The sequence below is a fragment of the Ammospiza nelsoni genome, chromosome 5 (genome assembly GCF_027579445.1).
Source record: "Ammospiza nelsoni isolate bAmmNel1 chromosome 5, bAmmNel1.pri, whole genome shotgun sequence".
NCBI lineage: Eukaryota > Metazoa > Chordata > Aves > Passeriformes > Passerellidae > Ammospiza > Ammospiza nelsoni.
In genome coordinates this window covers 70261450-70281928 of record NC_080637.1, presented here as the reverse complement: position 1 = coordinate 70281928, position 20479 = coordinate 70261450, and the positions used below count along the sequence as shown (strand labels likewise).

At 40.3% G+C, this 20479-nt stretch overlaps 1 protein-coding gene across 3 annotated transcripts in view; it reads right to left on the bottom strand.

Moving 5' to 3' along the window:
* BCL2L13 (BCL2 like 13) overlaps positions 1-20479 on the bottom strand; it is a 34547-nt gene that overhangs the window by 7322 nt on the left and 6746 nt on the right. The window contains exons 3-6 of one of the 3 annotated variants that reach the window (XR_009418557.1): positions 12642-12752; positions 11584-11740; positions 9564-9653; positions 4507-4650 (exon numbers count right to left, since the gene is read on the bottom strand). Coding sequence is in view for 1 of the 3 variants with exons in the window: in XM_059473370.1 (XP_059329353.1) it covers positions 4507-4650; positions 9564-9633; positions 11584-11740; positions 12642-12752 (482 nt within the window). In the remaining 2 variants the exon portion in view is untranslated. Of the gene's footprint in view, positions 1-4506; positions 4651-9562; positions 9654-11583; positions 11741-12572; positions 12753-20479 lie in introns of those variants that run through there. The other 2 variants (XM_059473370.1, XR_009418558.1) reach the window with 2 other exon arrangements.

Here is a 20479-nt window from a genome sequence, read left to right as displayed (position 1 = left end):
AAAAAAAAAAAAGGAAAAGAAGGTCAAATGAACCACATCAAAGCACTCTGATATTGCAGGCACTGCTCTCATTCCCTTCAAGGAATGCAGAAATTATCCTCTTCCATCCCTGCCTTCCAACATAACCTCTACAACCTGCAGAAAGCCAGCATCAAAGCAACACCCTTTAGGTTTCAGTCTTATGGGTTTAAAATGAGGTAAATTCAGTTATTTATAGACCACTTCTTCAGATTTGAAGTTGTTGGAAGGGAAAAGAGAAAGGAGATCTAGTTGCTCCTTTACTATTTAATGTCCTTCTTCAGCCACAGTGCCTAAAAATTTAAAATATCTATTACTGTACCAAAGAAGTAACATGTAAATAAAAAAGGACAATTCGCTGCAGTATTCCATGACACAGGGATAAAGCAGAATTATTTTGAAAGGAAAACTCCTTCCTAGGACTCCTCTAACTAGACTGCCTTTTCTTGCCTCTCTGCCACATTAAACTTACTTCTCCTCCTCCAGCAGAGCACTTCTCTCTATTTCTGCATTGTCATTCCCAGGGCAGACACCTGGACTGCTGCAGGAGATTTTCATCTTGGGAAGCACAAACTAACTACCTCACTTCCCTAGGATAACAATTGCCTCTTTACTCTCTTTCTCCTCCTGATTGTCAACACCCTGTAATATGTGCATTATTGAATCACCAGCAGCAAAGAAAACAACCAAACCAGCTGCAAAGCCCAAGACAAAACACTGGAGACACAGAGAGAACAGCTCCTCTGAGGCTGAGATAGGAAACTGTAAACATTATGGAAATTTTAAGCAAATTTACTTTTACCCCTTCAGCATGGGCACTTAAGTAGTTAAATGCAAATCCAGGTCTCAACTCCATGAGACAAAATCCCTGGGAAGGTAGAGACAATTTCTGCCACGGGTCACAATGTAACTCCCAGGCTGAGAAGAAAGGTTTTATTAACTCCACTCTGATAAACAGGTTCAAACAAGGGGAAGGCAGAGGGGCTGGTAACAGGAATGGGAACCAGAGAGAAAAAGAAAGGCAGCTAATTTCCAAGAAGTTACACTCTTTTCTCCTTATAGACATTCCCAGATATTTCTAAAAAGATGAAATCTAATCACGGAAAACAGGATCTGCAGAACTTGAGAAGAAATAAATTATTTGGGAAGGGGTGGGAAAGGAAGAGGGGAAAAAATCCTTACCAACAGACTGGTCTTACTGTGCACTTTTCCAGGAGACCAAGAATTGCTTCTGATGCAGCAGCATTCAGCCCTGGAGGAGTCAGGGAGAGCAAAGAGGCAGCAGAGGTAGGAGGAGAGAAGGGAGGGGAGAGGAGGAAAGGGGAGGGGAGAGGAGAAAAGGGGTGGGGAAAAGAGGAAAGGGGCGGGGAGAGCCTGCACACACTGCCCGTCCGTGTCTGGAGAGCCCTGACTGCTTCTGGGAAAGGAAAGAACAAAGCTACTTGTAAATCCTGCTGGGTATTGTTTTGCAATGGCCCAAGATTACGAAGGAAGAAGGTCTGAGTAGGACCAGCGGACCCACTAGTCAGGAGGAAGAAATGTGTGCCCCCCATTTATCTGTTTAGAGAACCTGCTGGAATGCCCAGCATGCTTTTTGTTCCTAAAGAGAGGTCATGATAAAACTTAAGAGTCAAACAGGTAAATGCCAGAGTTGCAGCCAAACCCATCAGAGCAATTAGTGAAAGAGGGAGCATAAAACTATGCCAGCCATTCCCTCACCAACCCACCAGTACATTCCAGTCCCACACTGTCATCAAAGTTAGCTAAATTACAATTTTAGTGCCTGAAGGGAGAATGGGATGGGAACACTCATTGTTTCAATACACCATCTAAGCACCATATCTCTGTGGGACTGGCGTGGAAAATAAAAAAGCAACTTCTCATCCTCCAGGATATCACATTTCTTGTTTCCCATAAGCCATGCCAATTTCTTGAAACCTGCTGCATAGCTACCCAATTTGTAAACCTTTACTCCCATGAGCTGGAAATTTTGCTTCTGGTTAGCTGTGTACCATTCTCAGTCAGATGCTTTCCTGCACCCAGAAGCCTCCTGAGCTCACAGGAGAGCCCCAAGCCTTGCACACATGCAGAGCCCTGGGAGCTCTTCCAGCTGCGCTGTGGCTGCAGAGGATGATGCAGCAAATGGATGACGCAGCTCTGTGGGACTCTGACTGCACAGATCTGCAGTGAGGCACAGGAAGGGCTCGGCTGGCCCCTCACCTTTGACTGGCTACTCCCCTCCTGGCAAAGGCTGGCTTCAACCCAAAAACTGAGGAAAATCCCAAATGGTGCCAAGGGATGAGACAGCACCAGAGACACCACAGAGCTTTTCAGGTCTGCCCTTGAAGAGCTGAGTCCTGTGAAGCTCTCCTCTGCTCCAAATCCACAGAAAACCAGACAGGCTATTCTTGCTTCTCACTTTTTAGCAAGCTCTCAGCTGCTGCAGGAAAGACCCAACTTCATACAGCTCCAAAATAACACAAAAATTGAACCTCTTACTGTCAATGAGTCACTGGAGACTCCCAGGTTTACACATTGCCCTTATGGCTCAAGCAAATTACTGTCAACCGGCAGATGCTTATCTCAAAAAATGCAAACACTCCAACACTTCCCTGTGGCTACCAGCCTGCCAGGCTCTTCCTGGCCCTTCTCAGAACACAACCCTTCCCATCCTGGCTCCATGCCCTGCTCCCAGCACTGCCTTCCCATACTGGCAACAACCCCAGAAACACACCACAGGGTGAAAATGAACCTTCTCCTCACAGGAAGGAAAAAATAAAATATAACCAAATATTCCCCTTCCTCCACAAAAAGCCACATGCCCAGTGGGTGCCCATGCCCAGAGCAACTCACAAAGATTAGTGCAGCTACATTAATTCATCTGGAAAGGATTTTCATCACCTAGTCCCTTTCCTCGCCTCTTGTGCTGTTTCAAAAATAGCTCTGCCCTGTTTGCTGCCCTGCCTGTGTCAGTCTGATTTTCTGCCCGGCTGGATGTGCACAGACAGGCTGGGAGCTCACTGGACACCCCCACCCTGATCTGTCCATCCCTGCACAGCCAGCCAGACACCAAGCACAGCCGTGCTGGAAAGCTGCTTGTTTTCAGAAGCTTTGAACTCTGTGAAGTGTGTTTACAGCAGGCCACAAAAAGGGGCTGGAGAACACAGCACAGCCCTTCTGGAGGTCAAAAAACAAGGCAGAAGAGCACAGAAGTACTAACATTGATCTGTGTAAAAGCTGCAAGTAAGAGCCTGCCCTGGGATGAAAATACTTTTGAGATATGAGTGCATTTATCAAATGACCCAAGGTTATTTGGCTGTGTGCTGTTAGTGCTTCTGGCCATTAAAGACAAACAATCCCTCCCATGGGCCTTGAGAACTGCTCATCACAACTGCCAGGAAGGGAGCAGGTAAAGAAGGTGCAGATGTGCAGAAATTCTGGAACAAGCTACTCTTCCAAAAAAACCCCTCAGGTAAACTCTTGAAATACGAGAAGCTTCTGAAAGAGATTTTTCCTATTAGTACTTTTTTATCACTGGGTTTTCCTGAACAGCTTTTCTTTTTAGAATAAATCAGCTTGCTGGAGCCATTTCACAAATCCCAGATTAATTCCACTCAAATCTGGCATTCTTCCCAAACACAGTAATCTTAGGCTCAGCCTTCAAGACCCAGCTCATCAGCTGTGAGCTGCCTTTCTGAAACATTTCTAAATGAAACTTGCTCAGCATGCCATGACTCAGGAACACTGCTCACCATGAATTAATAATTTCTACAAGGAAAAATGCAGCACAAAGGAATCCTGATTGCTTATTCTATGCATGTTCTTCTACAGCTATGAACTCTAATATGCATTAGCTATCTTATCACTTATTATAAAAATTAATTAGTACCTATTGACATTTCTGTATGCAGTGCTTGCCAATTACCTATCTGCTAAGAAACTCTCTGAAATTTAAGAGGAGGAAAAAACCCAAATACCTTTTCCAGCAGTCACCAGAGGATGAAGATACCATTAAAAAGAGGAGCTTTTTGGGCATATAACCTCTTGTTACAGGTGTCTGCTTCCAAATGCAGTGCTCCATGTGTATTAACAGGGCAGCACAAAGCTCACCATACTGCAACAAATTAGCACCTTAGCACACACTGTATGAAAATTAATTGTTATCTGACACCTGAGCACCTCCTTAATTTCAACAGCAATCCAACAAACTGTGCAAAGAACTGGAACAGACTGCCTGGGGAAATTGTGGAGTCCAATCGCTCAGGTCTTTAATATCAACATCAGAAATGAATGGCTGAAAGTCAGTTCTGCCTTGGGGCAGAGAAGAGAAGGAGATGACTGCCCAAGATCTGTTTCTGATCCTGACCTCCTGATCATTTCTTAAATTTCTTTTTCTGAGTCATTCCTCCTTGCATCTGCTTACTTCTAGCAAGCCCTCTTAAGCTTTCACTCCTACTAGGATCACACTTAGAAATGAGGTCTTCTTACCCATCCTCCTTGTTCAATGATATAATCTGCAGAATAATCTTCTAGATATGTCACCCCAAAGTTCACAAGGGCACTCAGTGGTTCCTGGCCCCTTCTGGTCAGCTCCATCAGAAATTGTTGTAACAGAACCAGGGGCACCAAGACCTTCAAAAAAAAAAAAAAAAAAAAGAAAAAAAAATAGTGTGAACAAATAAATACAGAATGCATTATCAATACTACTTTCCAGCTAGAACAGAATTCATGTGTCCACAGAAAAGGTCTGAGTCTTCAAGTCCAAATGTACCAGGGACTGTACACTTCATTTCTGAGAAGACACAAGGCAAACACACAATAAAATGCACTAAAAAGGAAGCACTTAAGCTGCTAAGCAAAAACCCACCATCTAATTGAGCTAGACTAAGAGATTTTCACATTTAGAATTAATCTAAGAGAATTTCACAGAACACCACTGCAGTGTTTTCTTAAACCCCACTTTTTTCCCAGCACAGGGTTCAAGTAGAGAAGCAGAACAGGTCCAGAACTTGCTACCCCAGAAGTGGAAAGACAAAACATCATAAACAGCTTAAAGGGATATGCATCCACATGCAAACAGCAAACTCATACACATTCTTGAACAGGGACACTGCACTAGACAGTCTCTTTAGAAGTTCACACTTAGCTTTGAGGCAGGACTGAAACAAACACCTCCACCCAGCAGCACAGCATTACAAACATGTTTAAAATGACAAGCACAAAGCCCTTTCCATGTCAAACTCTCCCTCTGATACCAAATTTAACACAGAGAGATCTTCCTTCCTCATTTCCTACTCACATTCCTCTTTAGAAACCTTTAAACTGAATGTTCAGCCTTAACCTAAACTGCTCTGGAAGATGCAAGATTGTGAATCCACTTCCTTCACATTATACACTTCTAGACACTTCCTTCTGCCATTAGGTTTTTGTTTACCTAAACAACATGCAGTTGAACTTTTAAACTCTAAATTTATTCTCACAGAGCATGCAAGTGGCCCTCTGGGCTTCGTTCATATGCAGCACCTCACCAGGGTCGGGAAGCTGGCATGAGCTGAAGTCATTAGCATCTGAAAAAGCTTTATTATGACACAAGAGAAAAATATTTGTTTTACTGCATTTTAATTGAGGCAACTGCACATCTATTCACTGTGCAGACTGGAATGCTGTTTCCCAGCTGCACAAGGGAGATGAAGGCTCTGCTACTGCTCATACTCACTCCTAATGCCTCCTTCCCTCTTCAGTCCCTTCCCCTATCAGCCTGGTTCTCCTTTCTGTAAATATCCTGCACAGCTGTTACCAGAAATCACACCTTAGTGTGCAAAGCTGGAGGAAGACGAATAGGCAAAGTAAGCTGAAATTGAGATTTGTTCTAAATTCATGGTGGCATCACACTGAGATTGACTACTAAAACCAGATAGGGCCTAAAAATGCCCATAATCTGATATATTTAAGATGCTCTAGCTGATTAACAAAGGAGTCCAAGAGTGTGGCAGACAGGTCATGTCACAGACAGCTAGAGAAATTATAAAAGAAATTTATAAAAGAATTTAGAATATACTTACTTATTTTATTTAGAATATATTATAAAATAATTTAGCAGAGCAGGCCTCATAAGATCAAGCCTGCTCTGCTAAATTAATAGCTGACCTGTCACTTCTTCTAAGTGCAGATAAGTTCTTTTCAAGTTCCCATGCAAAAACAATCCTGCTGTAAGTAGTATGTTATCATAACAACCAATTCTTGGGGAGAAAAACAACTAGCACCTGCATAAACATTAAATCTGTCCCATGAGAATCAGTGAAGAAAATACGTAAACAATTCAAGAATAGAGAGATTTGATAGACAAGTAAAACATCTCTTAGTGACCAATGGCAAGAAAGCTGTTAGCCAATTAAAGTTCCACAGAAGACCTCTACAAACTGTATAAAATGAGTTGTGTGAATAAAGAATTGGCTTTTCCTGCATGAAGAACATGGAGTCTCAGCTGACTGACTACAACAAGGCTATAGTAGTGTTGTTCTGTGCTGAACAGTTAGCACTGATAAGTGTTTACACTTCACCAGGGATGTCATGGTGCCTGAAGTTTAAAAGTGTTTGAATTTTAAAAGATTGGGCTTTTTGAGGTTCTTACAATTAACTCAGAGGCAGAAGAGGTGCAAGATCACAGTGCACAGATATAAGGAACAGGTCAAGATGAGGTGTCAAGAGGAATCAAAACAACTCAAGCTCAAAGCTAGGGATCTTTCAGAGGCTTTGGGCACACCCACATAACTCTACAGCAGCATGAACACTGAGATCTCAAAATATTTGACATTTAATGAGGCTGAAGGCAAAAGAGACAAAAGCAAGGAAGGGCTGGGAAATGAATGGAGCTAAAATGCTGGCATAGTGAATATGATTGTTGCCTTCTTCCTTTGCCAACTTGATGCCAAATCCACCCATTCACCCCAAATTCAGCAAGCCTGTTCAGGGCTCAGAGTGAGGGACCAAACTCAAACTCCAACATCCAGTCCCACACTGACCAACAAACACCACCCAGCTTTCCCTTTCTGCTGAAATTCTGACACCAGCAGGAGCAGAACAGACTGGCCCTAAATCACAAATTACCTCACAGTACTTCCATGGAAGTTAACACCACCTTTGTGTACAGAAGAGCAGCTGTGTGAACAGTGGTGAGATTTAAGTAGAACAAAGTAAAAATACAGAATCTGCAATTCAAAGCAACTGCAGCTCCCTCCACCAGGATGCCTGGGAAGGAATGCTAGGGGCTATTTATATTTTGATTGGAGAAAAACACACAGAGAAAAGAAGTTGGCAGGAGAAAACTTCTAGGGAATTATTTTAAAACCCACTTTGCTACCAGAAGATAGCAGACTGTGTAAATGAAACTCTTGTGTCAACTACGCTATTGCAATCCCATTGTACAATATTACAAATTTAAATTTAAAAAGACACAAAGAAAGTTCAGAGGAAGCTGTATTTTTTTGAGGAAGCTATATCCAAAATTATTGCAGTTCTCTGTACTTTTTGACCATTTCAACTTAAAATCAATCCAATTCTTCACATGATTATTGCTTATATTTTTGTTGCACTATTCTTTGCCCCCATTAATCAGTAAGAATGGGACACTGAGATGACTGCTACCCTACTCACCAGTTCCACTGGCTCTCAATACCAGTATGTGTTATCCTTTCAAATGATGCACAACAGTGGGATTATACATTCTGGATATATGTATTTCATCAGTTTTAAGCAAAAAGCATAAAAACTCAGCAGTGCAGTATTTAAAAAATTTTATTATGTTCATTTTATTATAGAAATTCAATTTATCCTGTATGGGGTAGTTTGGAATTTGGTTTTTTTTGTTTTTTTTTTTTTTCATGAGAGCCTTATTTCAAATAGAAGATGAAGACCCTTGTCCTTTCCAGAATTCAACATGAACATGTTTTTCTAACAGCTTCTTTAGAGTAAAAATTAAGCTGAGCTGAGATGGCAGGAAAGCTATCCAGATTTCTTCTGTTACAAAACACAATTCTGATTAAGATGATAAAGGAAATTAAAAGGAAATGAAACCAACACAAATGTACTGCATCTCCTCAAAACAAAGATTATTGAAGGAACTGCTGGGCATTCCTGGAGCTCCAAACTACCAGAAAAACAATCCAAACAGATGCTGTGCTGGGGTACAAAACTTCCCCTCTGGTTTGCTTTTATGGCATTTTCATATGGACTGTGTGTTTTGCAGCAGCAAATGTTACAGGCAAGCAGAGCTGATGACAGATGTTCTGGATGATGCTCTCCACCACAACTGATGGGGCCTGAAATCCACTGAAATGCTGAGCCCCAAATGCAGCCCTCTCATCCAGCCAGGAGGATTCATCCATCCTCAGGTGGGGACCCAAAGCACACTGACCTGAGAAGCCCCAAGCACCTCCTCCCTTGCCAGCTGAGCCACAATGCCTGGTTTTATGCTTGGCTCTAGCCTTCACCAGCTGAAAAGTGAAATGTGCTAGCTTAAGCCACCTTCTTGATAATCAGATTTCATGGTTGTTTAAACCAAAATGCTGTGAATCACAAGATGACAAATTGAAAGAGCACACACATAAAGCAATGATAATTGCTGGAGCCATGGGCAGTAACCTGTCATGCAATGTTTATTAAACTGCTGTACAAGGGCCCACACCCTGGGTTAGATGAACACTTTCTGAAGTAAGCAGGGAAATCTAAGTCAGGAAAAAGTTTTTCTGGAAAAGAAATGTAAAGAGGAGGGAGAAGATTCCTTGTTCTATTTTAAATGTAAGACTACATTTTACCACTCAAATTGTGACTACATTTTCAAGTAGTTATTTCATTCTTTCATTCTTTTTTGATGCCCACTGAACCCATCAAGGAATGATTATGGTGATGAATTCAAATGATTAATGAAAGATGAATCTGGGAAGAATAATCTACTCATTCTACATTAAAAGTAATTTAAGATAATTCATTTACAGATTTGCATTTTGTTTAAGAAAAGAAGATTCTCATCATTTGAGATAACTACTCTTGAAACCAGGTAGGAACACCATCCCTACATTTTCTGAACAATTTAAATATCATGAAGATACTATCAATTTTATTTCCACCATGCTCAGCACTCTTTTTTACATTTATTTTAAACCTGACATTGGAGCAGAGAAAGAGCAGAGAAGTGTTATGAAAAAACCATCTCAGATTTCATTCCAAAACTGCTGCACGAATTAACCTCTCTTGGGAATTTAAAAAAAATAAGTCAAGCACCATGCCTAACTTTCCATTTTACCAAACTAAAGGCAGGTTGACCTAACACTTCAATCCAACAACTTCTAGCTAAATTATCTATAAAACTACCCGCTATGTGCACAGCTACCACTCTGAGAGTGCCATTTATTTCACACTAAAACCAAGTTCTTTCTATTTCTGGCCCTCTGGGAAGCACAACTGCAGCTAGTACAAACAACATGGACATCAAGGAGACCCAAGACATATCCAAGGACACATCCAAGTGCAAGTGACAGGTCTGGTACCTTGTTCCACCCACTGGCATGAGCAGCTGCCTCGTGCGTGCGCTCCCGATACTCCTGATACGTCACCGGCCTGCAGAAGTTAAACCAACACTGAAAGTTATAAAAGGAAACAAAAGAACATGAATAAAAGAAAGTTCTCAGTTTCTAGAGGACAAAATATTTGCACATGCATTACAGCAAGTCATTTTCAGGAGCTAACAAGTCTTGTGGTTCAGGACATAAAACACCAGCACCAGACAGGGTCAGGAAGGCATCACCTTTCTCCCACTTGCACACTTGGATATAACTGGTGAATTTCCTAATAATTTGATACTCTACAACTTAAAAGACATTAGATAAGTAGGTTCTCTGATATACTAGAAAATTTCTAAGCTCTTGCATATATTTCTTTTATAATCTAAGATTTTAAAGATAGAAAATTCCACTAAGAAATCCATACCTGAGCTAGAGGCCAATGCAGAGAAATATTGTGTAATCAATACAGGCTATGGACTAACACAGACTGACTGCATTATGTCAGAGTCGAAACTTTTATTTGCAAGAAACAGCACTTTTGATCACAAAACCCCTTCATACTTCTGTAGATACCTTTATTCTAGATTTATCACATCCCTACTTCTCTGAATTGGGGTGATGAAATTCCTCTCTTCCATACTCTTTTCTCCAAGATCATTTGGCATCTCAGAGTCAGTAACAGCAAAAGCTTTCTGCCAAGTGACAGCAGAAGATGCACTGCTTCAAAAGCAGCTCTCCTCAGTCCAAACCATTACAAAAGGCAAGTTCAGATTTCAGTTTAATGGAAATAGTGGTAACTGGCATTGGACAGAAAACTGCTTCTTGAACTCCAGGAACCTGTACTGATCTAACATCTAATGTACCCTAACACCTGTTTATATGCATGTCAGAGGGCAGGAAAATAAAAGCCAAATTAATAACTATTGCATTAAATAGCACTAGTCCAGCAACAGGGGGAAAAATAACTGAGTTAATGCACAGTGGGGAAAACATAATTTGTGTTTGTCATTTTAAGGGCATTCTCTTGACTTCCTTGGCACATTAATTCTTTGAAACTAAATCTAAATCAATCAGTGGGATGAGCAGAGCAGGAACAGCTGCAGGAAGGATATTATCAAGAGATTAAACAGTAACTCTAGTTTGCCTTAGAAAAAGGCAACACGGTTTCACAGGCATTTCAGACTTTATATATGTGCATGCACCAACAAAAAATTATTTAGAAAGCAAATATTTTCCCATAGAAAACACAGGAAGCCTAGAACATCAGAATATCAAAAAACTAGAACCACTTAAGTGCATGGCTGCATTTATGCAACTCTTCCTAAAGCAGCACCTTCCAACTCCAGCTCTCTACCAACGCATTTTGGAGGTCACTCAGAAAAGCCTCAAGTAGTTCATGCAGATCCATTAAATTTCAGGCTCATCATTTATAACAGCAAACCAAGCAACCACAACAATTGTATTAATTTGCAAAGACATTAATTAAGGTACTAGCATGCCAACTGCAATGTGCTATTTACACAATAAGTTTAAACTGGCAGGACAGCTGTTAAGGCACCAACGTTAGCCCAGGGGCCCACATTTGCTTCAGATGTGCACCTGAAGGGTGGTCACAAGGTCTGTAACTACCATCCTCTCCTGGAAACCCTCCCTCTCATCATGGGCCAGACCACAAACAAACCCTCAGCTCCACTCTGAAAGGCTAAGGACATTAATGTGGCTACAGCCCAGCACTGATGAACTGGCAATGGCAGCTCAAACTGCTTGATGCAGCCTCAAAAATTCAGCAACAAAAGCTTAGAAAAATTTTAGAACTTACATTGCTGCAAAAAGCAAATACCACAAAGAAGTATTTGCACATTACATTGCAAAACAAAACAAAATCAAAAAAAAGGAAGATTGAAAAAGAAAGAAATGTAATACAAGATGCAGTCCCAGCTTCAGCATTTCAGCAGCATTCACAGTGCAAAAGGAAACATCTTTGAAAAAGCAATTGGAAACTCACTTGCTAAGCAAGGTCTGCAGTGCTTTGTGCAGATGTTCCTTCGATTCCTGGGACACTTTCTCCCCCAGATGAGCCAGGCAATCTTCTATGGAGCTCTCTGGGTTGGCAGGGCTGAACACTGGGGAAGTGTGGCAGTCAAAACCTGTAGTGGTAAATGCTGAGAGAAGAAGGTACACAAAATCAAACAGATTCACACAAGAACATCAACAGTCTCAGATTTCTTATCCCTGCAGTTTACACAGTTTACATAAGGGATGAAAAATTCACAGCTCTGTAGTCAAAGCATACCATGATCAAATCATAGTAAAATTGTCCTAATACATTCTGAAAGTGCTACTTACAAGGCAGAGATGACTTTGAGCTACATTTCCCCACCAGCTTTTGTTTCACAATTGCATCCTAACCAGAAGTTTGCTGAATGTGCAGCTATTGTCCCATTTTAAGCTGATGCCAACCCTGGCATCTTCTCATAGTAAATTGGCCCACACATGGACATCTCTGCAGCATTTTTAAAATATTATTTTGTTCATGTAACCTTTTCCTTCTCAGTTTAAAACTTCTAAAAAAGTTCCATATGAAAGAACTTAAACAGCTCTAGAGTGTTTCTATTTCAGATTTGTGATTTGCAGCACACATGCAAAACAAAGATGGGTTTGAAATCATTCCTATAAAAGCCACATCTCCAGGTCAAAGCGTACCACAAAAAATAAACCTGGTGGAAGGGAGAAATCTGAAGGTTTAAGTGCACTCTCATTGACATATTAGCTCCTGAGGACTTCTGCCATCAAGTGCAGAAGCTTAAGGGCTGCTTACTTTCCATTATTTATAGTAGACTATTAAATGTCATCCAGTTGTTTGCTTTGGCCAGGCTCCACCACTCCAAATGGTAATGTTTAACTATTTTACTCCATGTGGCAATGTGTACAAATCTTGTGGGGGGAGGAGGATAAAGAGATTCAAGGCATTCAAAAATCTCTTTAACTGAGTACCTGTTACAAATTAACCACCATTATAGTGCATAGAGATTATGGATTGAAACTGGAAAACCTGAAGAGCACCTTCCAAGATTTCTTCATCAAGACGTTTTAGCTCCTCCTCGATTTCTATTTTAATCTTCTCCAAAGCCTCTTTCTCCAGAGCATGTTGTGCCATAAGCTGTTGTTGAGTCCCTGAAAGAAACCAGAGAAATCATTCAAATGTTTTAATTTCATGTTTCAAACAAGGTAGATAATGGAACATGGTATTGAAATATTAAGTATAAAGGAATTTGAGGTGAAAGCGAGATTTCAGACAGCAACAAGTATGATCCCTCCAGAGCACTTACTACAAAAGTTTTATTATATGAACCCAGAAACAGATAAACTTCCAGGCCTATTCAAGGTAGAACTGGTGCTTCAAAAAAAATTAAAATAATAAAAAATTTTTAAAAAGAGTAAGAACTGTAAAGCTACAAACAGGATACATAGAAACTTTAAAAGCACTATCTTCAATTTAAGACCAAAAGCAAACCAAGGCACATCAACAATCAGCCATTCCACCTAATACATTTATTATCAAACTACACCAAAACAAAGCAGATTGGCATAAGCTTGATTTTTAGCAGCAAAATATAAGATTTATATTGATGCCTCCAAAATCTACAGCATTCTCAGACCAACTATGCAATGACATCAATGGAGAATCCTGAAACCTGTGAACTGTGTATCATTTCCCTGGCCATGAGGAGTCCACAGACCACAATTTAACACTGGGTTCACAAGCAAGACTAGAGGCAAAGGACCTCACAATTGTCAGTCAGTAGCCAATTCTCTCTTAACCGAGAAATTTAAGAATTTGAAATGGTTACATTTCCCCAGAACTCACATGCCATGGTTTGGGATCACATTTTCCATGTGCTGACTCCAGATATTGGTAACAGAAGTTGTTTCAGCCATATCAGTCAGGGTTACACAGATTCTCAGTCATCTTAATCATTATTCTGTACCAAGAGACACAAAACTGTTTCCAAACAAACCCAGGTATTCAGGACATCTGAATTTCTCACCCTTTCTGCACCTGCACCCAGGGCTACAGTTCTACCCAGACATCCAGACAATGTTCTGCTCTACAGACATTCTTCACCCAGCAGAAGAAAACAAAAAGGGAAAGGATTTGTATCTGTAATGTTGGTGTCATCTGACTCAATTTCCTCCTCATCTATTTCAATTCACACCCAGATCTTCAGGTAAGTCCTGTAACAGCCAGGGGAGCTTTCTGGCACATCTTTTTTTATTCCTGTTTTGAAGGCACTAAATCATAATTTGGTGGTCTCATGAATGACAGCTTTGTGGCCTGTTTCCTTTGGTTTGGTTCTCTGCTGGAACTCACTTTAAGTGGTGTCTTGCCTTCCCTTTTCTTCCACAAAGGACACATATAATCACTAAATTTCATAAAAGGGTGTGTGAAAACTGTAAAAGCACTTAACACACACAGATGTGTGGTTAACTACACACTAGTGAAGTACACTGTGCATTTTCTGTGATTAAAAAACCACCAGACAATTAGCTTTTATGGTCTCCTACAATTGAAAAAGATGTTAAAAACCCACAGTATCAACCCACTGAACATGTGTTAATGCTTAAAAACTCAGCAGCAGGATCCCTCTAAACCAATGTATGCTTAAGTCAGTATAAAATGTTTTCATATATTTCTGTGACCAGTCACTTTAATTCCACTGGACTTAACCACACATGTTCAGAATAACTTTACTTAGCTTCTTAAATCCCTTCCCAAGTAGCATCTCTGCCAGTCTGAGTAATAAATTCCAGAGAGGAGCACAGTGTTCCTCTTTTTGGTTAATGCCCTGTCAGATGCTTCTCTGAAGAACTGAACCACTGCTCTGGAGTCAAGAGCAACAAGTGTGAGCAAGTTCACCCCCTGTGTGAACCTGTGCTGTCCCTGCGTCTGGAAGGACAGAGGAGCAGCCATTCTCACAGGAATAATGTGACAATCATCACCCCTGACAAGCTGTCATACCTGATAAGAAGTCACCCAGAAAATGGAAGGAAGGGAAATTCCACTGCTGCCAGAGTACAAAAGAGCTGTTTGGATAATCAGCACTGCACTCAATGGTTTCCATCTCCCAACACCCACAACTTTGCAGCAGCTGCTGATTCTGAGAGCACCTGACTGTTCAGCCATGCCAGAACATCAAAACCCCACCCCTCCCACAGCAGCGACTTTGCACTGTTTATTCCCCTGATAAAGAATGGATTCCAGCTTTCTGCATCTCCTGGATATTGACTGCTACAGCAAACACTGCACACTGCAAAGCTCCTAAGTGAGGGGTACCTTTTTCTCAATTATCCAACTTCCAAGTCACAAACAGGCAGAAGAAAACAGTAAAACCAGCTTATTTTAGGTGAGAATATATTTTCATTATCAAAGATGCAAATGGTCACACCAGAAATGGTGTTTGTAAGAGACATAAGCATTGAAAGCTTTCCTGTGTTCAAGAAATGGGTTTGCATCTTCTGGGCTTTTGGCAAACCAACTCTGCAAGGCTCTCCCCAAGCCAGAGGCACAACAAACCTCTGTTACATGCTCTTACACAACCAAGTTACTGCATTCTACTTTCTATTTATGGAATAAATGTTCACTTTGGCACAATTATGTTCCTGTTGAGATTTTGGGTTTCGGGTATCTGGAAGTAACTTAAAGAGCAGAGGAAAATGTGTTGTGAAAGTCCATCAAGTGCTGCATCAGGGAGCATCTGACTACAAAACAAATGTGATACTTCAGCAAAACTCCAGGAGCTCAGTAACCTGTTTGCCAGGGTTGATCTCAGGAGGAGGAGGGACAGAAGTCATTCATCAGAGCTACAGAGTCTGCACCTCTCACTCTACAGCGCTTGAGCCAAAATTTCAGCTAACAAGGGACAACAGGGACTATAAGGAGAGACTGAAAAGATGTTTTGCCTTTTTGGTTCAAGGGAACAAAGGATGATTGGAAAAGAAAGCCACTGATGTCACAGATTGCTCCTGATTTTTTTCTTTCATGCTTGTAATTTTAATTTAACAATATCTTCATTTTTGAGTTCTCCTAAGTCTCTATATTAACTTCTGTCCAGTTGACATAAAAATTTACTTTCAGCATGGCTGTAATATTTGTTTAACATCTCACACTTTTTAAAACATTAAGTAACACTCTAAAATTACCATAAGCTCTGAAAAGTTACAAAGATATACAAAATCTCTTTACAAATGTATTTATTTGTTTCCTTTAATGAAAATACATCCATTACACCAGCAAACTCCAGACCATGGACTGCCACACATGGATGTTGCCCTTGATTTAAGAAATGTTTAAAAGAAGCTCTTTAGAAACCCTAAGAATGCTCAGCTTAAAAGAAACTGAAAAAGTCTAAAATATTAAAAAGATACAAGATATTGCCAATTAACACTTTTTTTTTTGTGGGCAGAGAGGAAGCTTAATCAAGTGGGAATTGACACCCCAAAAAGCTCCTTTTCCTTCCCTCATTTAAGGTAATAACTCCCTTATTACCACGAACTGGACTGCTCTGACCTACAATGTGAATCTTTGCAGCCCAAACAGCTCAAAACCAAACTAAAAACTCAGTTTCCTACAAGCCAACAGCGGGCACCATGTGTGGGAAGCCAGGAAAATGGCTCAATCACTAACCACATACAGCACTTCATAGGGTAATTCCAAAAAGACAATAAATGGCCAAAAGGACATTGAGCACCATAACTGGATTGAAGTGCTGTGGATAGCACGCACCTCAGGGGAACTGTAAAACTCAAAACCTTGCTCACCTCTTGGCTAACCTATGTCATCACGCAGTAGTGGCACTGACTATAAATCTTTCAGATGCTCTGTAAATTAAGGGATTATTTAAGATTTTTCACTCTGTCAAGAAAAACACAGAAAACCTAATTTTCTTCACAGTGTTTGTCATAGCCACAAGCTCAAGGGATGGTGTAAAGCAATGGGGAAGTAGATTAAAATAGAGAAATACATCAAAAGTCACTCCTTGATAAAATATAAAGAAACATTTGTAATATAAACACATTGAATCACAAAACCAAAGTACTTTGACTCACTTGAAAAGTTAGTAATACTAACAACTGCAGCACAGTGGAAGCTTCTATAATGAGAATGACTTCAGGGGGAAAAGTGTAGAGATGTTTTCCAATACTTAATAATTATTTTCTGTGTCTGAACCAGTACTGATAGGTATGAAAAGAGTTCTGAAAAAATACAAAGCATCTCTGCACAATCTAATGAACAGACAACTGAGAGCTTCCACACATTTTAAATATAGGTACTGAGAGCTTCCACACATTTTAAATATAGGTACTCACTGTTGCCTCAAAGCACATTGACTTACCCAGGTGATGCTACTCTGAGTGTTTTATCAATTTATCTGATTTGTTCACCTACCAAAAATAACAGAATATACTGCTAATAGATTTTGCTTTAAATAAACTGCAGGGACTGTTATGCAGAATCATTATTCTGGAAAAACTAATGGGAAAAATCTCTCAACGCACTGGCCAGTTAAATTTGCTGGATTTACCTCTGGAGACACTGAAATCCATTACAGAACCCTATAGAGCTATAATGTTTAAAGATTGGCTTGCCCAGTAAAACTGTCTTTTCTTCAAGAGTCTGGATTATTGTGGATGGCTCTCTCTTCAGTCCCTGTGCTGAAAAGAAGATAGCAAAATCAAAATTTCCAAGTCCTCATCAGGTGTTGATTTATATCAACGTTATTTGCTTGGAGCCAGAAGTGATTTTAGTGGTTGTAATTGAAGCCATCCTTCTTGAACAAAACCAACCAAGAGACCCAAAAGGAAACACAGCAATGTAATTTTCTATGTAATTTCTCTGAATTTTCTATTCACTGAAAAAAAAACCCTCCAAAAATCATCAGTCTTGGAAAGCATATTAGACCTACAAACAATGAGAAGTTTTAACTGGAAATCTATCAACCTATCTTAAAATGTTATTCTTATCTCAGTATTTGAAACAAAGATGTACACCAGAAAAAAAAAAAACAACAAACTAGTACAAAATGCAGGAAAACAGAAGCAGAGGATGGTAACAGAGGCAGCTCTGGCAGAGATAATATAGTGCCACTCCAATTGGGAAGGATCACTTTTGGCTAGGTGGTTTTGACCCACTAGAAACACCTTCTACTTTAACTGGAGTGTCAAAACTTCACCAAAATTTGGGACGCTGTGGTAGGAGACTCAAGGGAAATACAGAAATCCTACCACCACCTAGGGCACCTGTTTTCCTCATCTCCCACGTTTGGTACACATGCAGTGGAAAGGCAGAAGATGCTCCAGTGGTGACACAAGGTGGCTGGAACTGGGATCCTGAGCTGAACTGCCCTCTAGAGGAGTCCCTCACTCTCCCTCTCAGGTACACAGGGAGCTCAACTCCACCAGGGCAAGCTGAAACTTGTCTTCATGCATTACACTGAATATGATTCAGAAAACTTACCAGGAGTACAGTCTTATTTGGATCAGAGAAAAATAAATTAAGAGAAAGTGCTGCAAACTTTAGTCAAGGCCTCGTATGAATGGAACACAAAATGCAGGAGTTTGTTCTGCAAGTGGAAAGGAAACAGGCAGTAGGTAAAATTGCTGCTTCATTGCTTCCCATGGAAGGTCTGTCAGTACAATATCCAAATCAAAGCAAAGTAAGATTAAAGACAGGTGTTTTTAATTGGAATCCTCTCAATTCACAAATCAATGGTGTTCAGCCATAGAGTACAAAGACTCCTGACCAGCATTCTGAAGTGCCACAGAATTCTACAATGGAAGGAATCTGGGATCACTCCAAGTGTTGAATTAACAACTGATGACAGTGCTTGGAAACCACACTGACAGGCAGGAATGCTGTGCTCCTGTTACCCCTTCTGTGTCTGTCACCAAACCCAGAAGTCTCCTCCTCAAGATGGGATTCCAGTTCATTTCCATTTCCCAGCTTTCCCATCTCTCATTCTCACCAGGTTTCTCAGCCCACGCTGGGGACTGCAACACCCAGCTACACCTCCCAGCAGTGCATTAGGCAGGGCAGGAAATATCCATTATGGGCTGTGCTCCCCTCCTGGGGACTGCAGATTAGCAGGCATCAGCCAGGTGCCAAACAACCAGGAGATACTCACTGGGTATATGAACTGCTAACAGACAGTGGGGATGCACACAGCACTCTGAAATAACCACACACAGCCCAGCAGTGCACCTCAAACACTGCTTCATTACAAGCAAGGTGAGCAAATGTAGGAGAAGGGATTTTTAAAATGTAGCTAGCAGACAAAAGAAACCTCTCAGAAGCATGGAAGGCAGAAAAGCACCACCAGGAAAAGTGAGTTAGGAAAGAATGAAACAAATCCTGATAAAGCATTTGCTTAGTTCAATACAGCCTGAAGTCCATTCAAAGCATTACAAAACAGAGTGAGAAACAAATTGGCAAATTAAAAGTAAGGCAAAATTATTTAATCCCAAGGCTTTGATCAGAAAGCAGCAAAACCACTGAAAGACAGACCTAATTAAAGTGAAACATAAGCAGGAGAGGAGACCTTGTGGTCACTGTCTGGTTTGGTAAATGAGCTGGGGAAAATGTAGGAAGATTTCCTCTTCAGAAGTTGTAAAGTATGAATGCTTTAGAGTATTTTAGTAGTAAATCAAACTACAGGCTGCTGTGACACAAGCTAACACATCTAAACAATATCTGAGAAGTAAAATCTTAAGTCACTACAAAATTTTCATTTAAGGATTTGTAGCTTCCTCTTTAGAAAGTTTAAATATACTTCTGTAATTCAGATTAGAAGCTTAGAGGTTCCAGTAATGAGAATCAACTGATTCTGAAAACGAAAGGTTTCACCTCAATTTGCAAATGCTTCAAAGGTAACTACAGCCAAATCATTTTTAAAAGCTTTAAGACTAGCATTTCCCTTTCTGAATCTATTTCTAGAACAAAGCAGACTCTCATGCATTGAACCTTTATATGCACTCTATACATTTCCAGTTATAGCCCAGTTATAAATGGGTGGGATGTTCAGAATGAGATGTCATTGCTAAAATAAGCACATTTTTCAACAAAGGGTTTTATGAAACAGCTAAGGTGCCTCTCCTTTCAGGGACCACAGAGGCAGACAAAGTGGAAGTAGCAAACATACCTTAAATACACAAAGGTATTTATGAATTACAGTTTACTAATTACATAACAATAATTTAATGAATTATATATAATATAACCAGCATGTGCTATGTGATTAACTACCAAACAGAAGAGCACTTCTGTGATAGCCTTGTTGCAGTCTTTCTTTTCAGGAATTTCTCACTTGATGACAGGTAAGTTCAGTAAGTGACAGCATATGCATTATTAAATGGTTGTTCAAAGAAAACAAAGATTCTGAAGACTGTCTCTGTTTGGTTTGGGCTTTTTTAAAGTCTCCTTTCATCAGAATAAGCTCTGAATCACAGAACTAATAGTGACTAAAACATCATTAAGAAATGACAAGTCACCCATGCAGTCCTGACAAAAAACATTGCTTAAGTGCTTGCCACCACAAAATAAAAAACAGTTTTACCTCCTAGCTTTGTGTGAAACACAATCTACCAAACTTCTTTTATTCTGCCTTCTATTTATGTATTTATTCTCTTTTATCCATAAACCTGTCCTGGAAGAAATATCTGCAGTCCTTGACTTTGCATAAATAAATAAAAAAATAAACACAAGTAGCATAGGCCACATCTCTGCACCAGCCCTGAGTGACAACAACAGCAGCCTCAGTGCAATAGGGCAAAACTATTTAGCACAGGAGGTTGCTCAAGACACCCCTCAGTTTATGCCAGTAAACATCACCTCACCCCTGCTTACT